Below are 5,438 nucleotides of genomic sequence, written 5' to 3'. Positions count from 1 at the left end.
TATGATCGGCCCGGGAGGAGGGCTAGTGATCACAACTTCCGGAGATGACTTGGGGGCAGTAGTCTTCGCCCTCTTATTCTTTTCCCCGGCAGCGAAAGAACGTTTCTTTTTGGTTGCTTGTTCTCCAGTCGGGGACCCCATTGGAAAACATTTGCACTTGAAGTAGGCATAGAGATACCTATTCGAGTAAGTGCCTCCTCAAGCAGCATCGCGATTCTCAAGATCAGCCAAGATGTACTCCTCGGGGACAGCAACAGAGCCCGTGGGTAGACCTAATTTCATGAACAAGTCAGAAGGGTTCAACAAGTTCTTCACATTAAAAATAGAAACAAGGTAAGTTCAAATTACCATGATTTTTTGCCTTCCACCCATATACAAGGGCCAGTACTTTCCACAAATGAGTTTTGAGCATCGTAACATCCAAGATATTCTGGACCCACCAGTTCAAGCCTTCTAGCACCAGTGGGACCCATCGAGTTGCTGAAACACATGACGAGATGAAGAGTCAATATGCTCACAACAGAATATTTAGTAAAGAGAAATATTAATTGAAAGGTCTTACGAGTACGATTCCAAGTAGCCGGAAAGGATGAAGCTGCTGTTGGAATGATTTTATCGGTGGCAATTGCAATGAATTGTTCTTTCCATCCACGGTCGTTATCATTATCCATGATGGTCAATAGAGCATGGTGGCCACGTTTGCAGAGGTTTATCATCCCCCTACAGAAAATATTAGGAGAGTAGAGATTCATCATATGAGCTAAGGTTAGCTCTTCTCCAGTCTCCTAGCACATGAGCCAAAGGCAGGCGACCGTCCACTACACAGAGGTACTTACTTGTGCCAAACATATTTGGTAGCGGATGCAAAACTCTGCAATCACAAAATCTAGCTCTCCACTTAAAGAAAATGCACCCAAGTAAAGGGATACATGTAAAAATATGTAAAACCCTTCTTGGGAAGGGTCACTCGCTCCGATAGATCAGGAGCAACAATATCTAACTCATGGCAACGACAGTCTTCCTTTATAGTAAGAATACTAGAAGGACGAATGAAGAAGGACACCTACTAACAACCCATGAACGAGTGTTAGCAGTAGGGAATTTATCCTCGAAGTCCTTTGTGGTGTTAATACTTCTGGGGATGATGGAACCTACCGTTAGAGGAGCAGAATCTTCAATTTTGTTCTTGCTCTTTGAAGAACCAGCACGCTTTGAAGAGGAAGCCGTTGAATAAAGGAAGGAAAAAGTATTGGATCGAAGAGAATTAGATAAAACATGGAAAGCAAGGATGCAAGTTGGAAGTTTGAGAAATTATGAAATGCATAGGAGAAGGATGATGCATATAAGTAAAATTTTGGAGGCTAAATTCATGGACATGATTACCTCGATAATCGGCAAAAGTTGTGTTGAATCATGGTATGACGCGTGTTCGGGGCATTAAATGCGGAGAGACGTACGTCTAATCAACCGTCAGAGGGCTGCAGAGGGAATTATAGTAATTCTCGCCAAAAGAGTATTTCTACCAACTTCCCGGTGACACAAAAGTAATGTCACCGGAAAGTAGGGAGACTATCTGTATATGGTAAAATATGTTATGACACATGGTCATCTAAAGGAAAGACACGTGGAACCTAAGACAGAGATGGCTGAAGACCGAACACAGCTATTCCGTTTGTCACCGGAACAGATGACGCTCATAAAGTTATATTAAATACTTTACACCTGGTAACATTTAATAAAGAATACTCTGCAACATTAAGGAGGACGACCCATTAAAAAGAATTTGAAATTTATGTTTACCGTTACATCTTCAACAATGACCCTCATAATTGATATTAACAGGGCGCACGATCCTATGACCTTCTTCCCTAGACACAGTTATAAATAGTGAGCCCAATTATCATTGTAAAGGACACGAGTTTTCTAGCTAACCTACACCACATTCTATACAAAGCTTAATATAATTTTACCTTCTTACTTTTGATTTCAACATTGTTGTGTCCGGAAATCTTATTCCCGGAATTGTAAATTTTACCATTTCATCAACATTCTGAGGCTAAGTATTGTACATTTCTCCAATTATTTTATTATTTCAGGATTAAATTAGTTCACTTGTCTAGAAACCACGTATAAATTAAACCTCAGGTCGATCATAGAAACTATGTTTACCGTTTTATCATTATACGTGTTTTTGTTTTACCATTTTACTTAAAACGACACAATTGAATTTATACGTGGTCTTAACAACCTCTGAATTTATACATGAAGATGCTTCATCCCTGTCTTCACCATCACCAGCAACTGCTACATCACTTCCACTTCATCTACTCTCCCACCGGTAGTTGCTACATTATCTACACCTACCACATCTGATAATGAAGGAGATGTTCCTCCTCCCCTGTCCCCAGCTAATGAGAATTTGGGGCAAATTACGTTGCCCTTTATGAAGATCCACAGAGGAGGAGGAATGTTACCTTCTCGGTCTCTACCGGGTGTCACCTGCTTTACCAGCCGGTGGAGCTTGCTAATTATCTGAAGCCTTTGGATTCAAAAAATGATTATGAAGATATTGAAGCCTCTCGGGGGAGTGTTTGTTAAACAATGCCATGCATAATGCTGTAGCGGTGCGTTCCTTTCTTCCTTTGTAATTTCTTCTTCTTTTGCATGAACGTATTCTAAGTTTCACTTCTCTTATTTTGCATGCCAACTTTCTTGATTCCGAAGGCCTTCAGAGGTTGATTTATTAGAAGGAAGAACTCACTTCTGAGCGGGATCAACTTTTGGTAGAACGGGATCAAATCGTTCTCCGTCTTTTGGAGCTGGAAACCAAAGCTACTGAGGTTGTTGTGTTGGAGGCCCGTTTGCAGCAAAGCAAGCAAGAGGTGGTGACCCTTAGCTAAGAAATTGGCCCGCTGAGGGTTAGATCCTATAAAGCTAAGGCTAAATGGGCTGAAGTCCATGACGTCGTTCTTGCTGCAACAGAGCGCGAGGCTTCCATTGCTGAAAAAGTGACTGAATTAGAGGCATCCTTGAACTCCAAAATCAAAGATCTTACTATTGCAAGGGTAAAGCATGCCCGTTTGGAAGAGAAGCACAGGAAGACTATCGAGCATAACAGGGTCTTTAGTTCAACCGTCTGTGACCTCGATGTTAGCCTCAGATCTGTTAGTCCTCCCGAGAAAGCCTTTCTGCCGATTTAACTCAACTCAAATAAGAACTTAAGCGCCGAGCGACTTCCCTCGTCGTTGAAAAACTTATTCCATGTACATCATGAGGAGAAAAACCTTTGAAGAGGCTAAAGCAGGCATTATTGACTATGATGCCAAAAATTTTAAGGCTCTAGAGCTTGAGTTGACTACTAAAAATGGACTCCCAATGCAGTCTGATGCTCCTGGTTCTTCTGGTTATGGTTTCGAGTTTTCAGGGACTGAAGAGAATTGGAATGTGATGATGCTAAAGACCAAACTGGGGAAAATATTGAGTCATCAGTGGACCCTCCTACTTCTCCCGAGGGTGCGGACACTTCTCTTCCTCTTGGTTCCGGAGATACTATAGTTTAGCTTTTTTCCCATTCCTGTACTTTTGCCATTTTAGCATGTTTTTTGTAAATAAAGACATATTTTTGCTCAAGTATGGTTTGAGTCATACTTTTGTTTGAGTATCCATGCAAGTCTTTAACTTTTACATTTCCTTAAAAATTTTACGCACGTTCTTCTGTTTGCGCTTTGCTATGTGTAATAGAAGAATTTTACATGAGGGTTTCTATAAGTGTTTGAGCAAATTTAATTTTTGCGTCCTTTCGTATACGTCTTTGGGTGCATCTTCCCCCGAAGGCATTCTGATTCTAGGCATAGGTTCTTTCAAAATCGACCCTTTAATGTGAGAGCTTTCATAAGAGAGGGGCCCTTTTATGTTTATAGTGCTATTGAAGAGGACGTCTCCTATTCATTACATCACTAGAATTTGAAGTACGTGTTTAACTTTCAAATGAAGAAGTTAGTTTATCATTCAAACTAGAAAAAAGATAAAAATAAAAGGATTTCATTTCATTTAATTCCTTCTATTTTCAAAAGTATACAAGCATTTGCTATGCCAAAAATAAATTGTCATTACTTGTGGCTATCTCATATAACTTGTTTCTATGTGACTGGCTACGTAGTCCCCAGTCCCGATGATACATTTACTCTTCCGAACTTTCGTTCCCGATCCACGTGGCAATTACTGGTGTTGTATCCTCAAATAATAATAAGCCCCAGTGTTTGAATGCGAAGAATGCAAATTGGAACACTGGAAGTCTTGTACATTCAAAAATTGCACCAATGAATTGCCAGATAATCCTTAACTCGGTAACACACCTTACTTTCCCTCAAAAATCTATGATATCGAGCAAAATATTATCTAACAATCCTCTAGTGGTTTGTGCTCGTGAGGTCGGGTAACCTTTTATCAATTGCAAACTTAACTTCCAATAGGAATTTGCTATAGAGCCAAAGACTATCTAACCATCCCCGAGTAGTTACTTGCTTGTTTGCATTGATATTAAAGGTCTTACTGTCGATGTCCTCATGCTATGCTTTCCGACGCTGCCTCGTTAAAAATCTTGCCAAAAAAATTCAATTGGGACAAAAATTGAACGAAGGGAAAAAGAGTGCAACATATAATTTCTGCTCAGATAATGTTAATCAGCAATAATATCTTTTAAGGTGTGCGACGTTCCATTTACTAGGCAGCTTATCTCCACTCTGGTTTTCCAACTCGTATGAACCTTTCCCAGTGATAGCTGAAATTTGGTAGGGACCTTCCCACGTTGGTCCAAGCTTCCCTGCGTTGAGCTCCAGGGTATTTTGAGTTACTTTACTTAGAACCAAATCTCTTACTTTGAAATAACGGAGGTTGTCTCTTTGATTATAATACCTCTCCATTCTCTGATTTTGAGCTGCCATTCTTACACGCGCCAAGTCCCTGTGTCCCTCAAGCAGCTCCAAGTTGATCAATATTGCTTCGTTGTTCGATTCTTCATTTGTCTGGAAGTACCTCAAAATAGGTTCTCTTACTTCCACCGGAATTAGAGCTTCTGCACCGTAAATAAGAGAAAAAAGAGTTTCTCCTGTGCTCGATTTGGCATTGTACGGTAGGCCCATAGAACTCCGGGTAATTCTTCGGGCGATTTGCCTTTTGCCGCCTCCAACCTTTTCTTGATGTTTTGAATAATCACCTTACTCGTTGATTCCGCTTGACCATTCGTGCTCGGGTGATAAGGTGAAGACGTGATCCTTTTTATCTTCAAATCTTCGAGGAACTTTGTAACTTTTGCCCCGATAATCTGCGTCCCATTATCACATGCTATTTCTTTCGGTATTCCAAACCTACAAATTGAATTCCCACAAGAAATCGACCACTTCGCGTTCTCCAATCTATTGATAAGGACCTGCTTCCAC

The 5,438-nt window shown here is 40.6% G+C and overlaps 1 protein-coding gene across 1 annotated transcript; it reads right to left on the bottom strand.

Moving 5' to 3' along the window:
* Window positions 1-4,682: 4,682 nt before the first annotated feature.
* Window positions 4,683-5,141, bottom strand: LOC142174363 (uncharacterized). Its single transcript, XM_075240144.1, has one exon. The coding sequence runs from the start codon at window positions 5,139-5,141 to the stop codon at window positions 4,683-4,685; it is 459 nt and encodes a 152-aa protein (XP_075096245.1).
* Window positions 5,142-5,438: the final 297 nt, after the last annotated feature.

The sequence above is a fragment of the Nicotiana tabacum genome, chromosome 20 (assembly GCF_000715075.1).
Source record: "Nicotiana tabacum cultivar K326 chromosome 20, ASM71507v2, whole genome shotgun sequence".
In the NCBI taxonomy this organism is placed as follows: domain Eukaryota; kingdom Viridiplantae; phylum Streptophyta; class Magnoliopsida; order Solanales; family Solanaceae; genus Nicotiana; species Nicotiana tabacum.
This window is presented reverse-complemented; position numbering and strand designations above follow the sequence as displayed.

Excerpts from the sequence above, each read along its gene's own strand:
- LOC142174363 (XM_075240144.1), bottom strand. The coding sequence starts at position 5,141 with ATGGGCCTACCGTACAATGCCAAATCGAGCACAGGAGAAACTCTTTTT.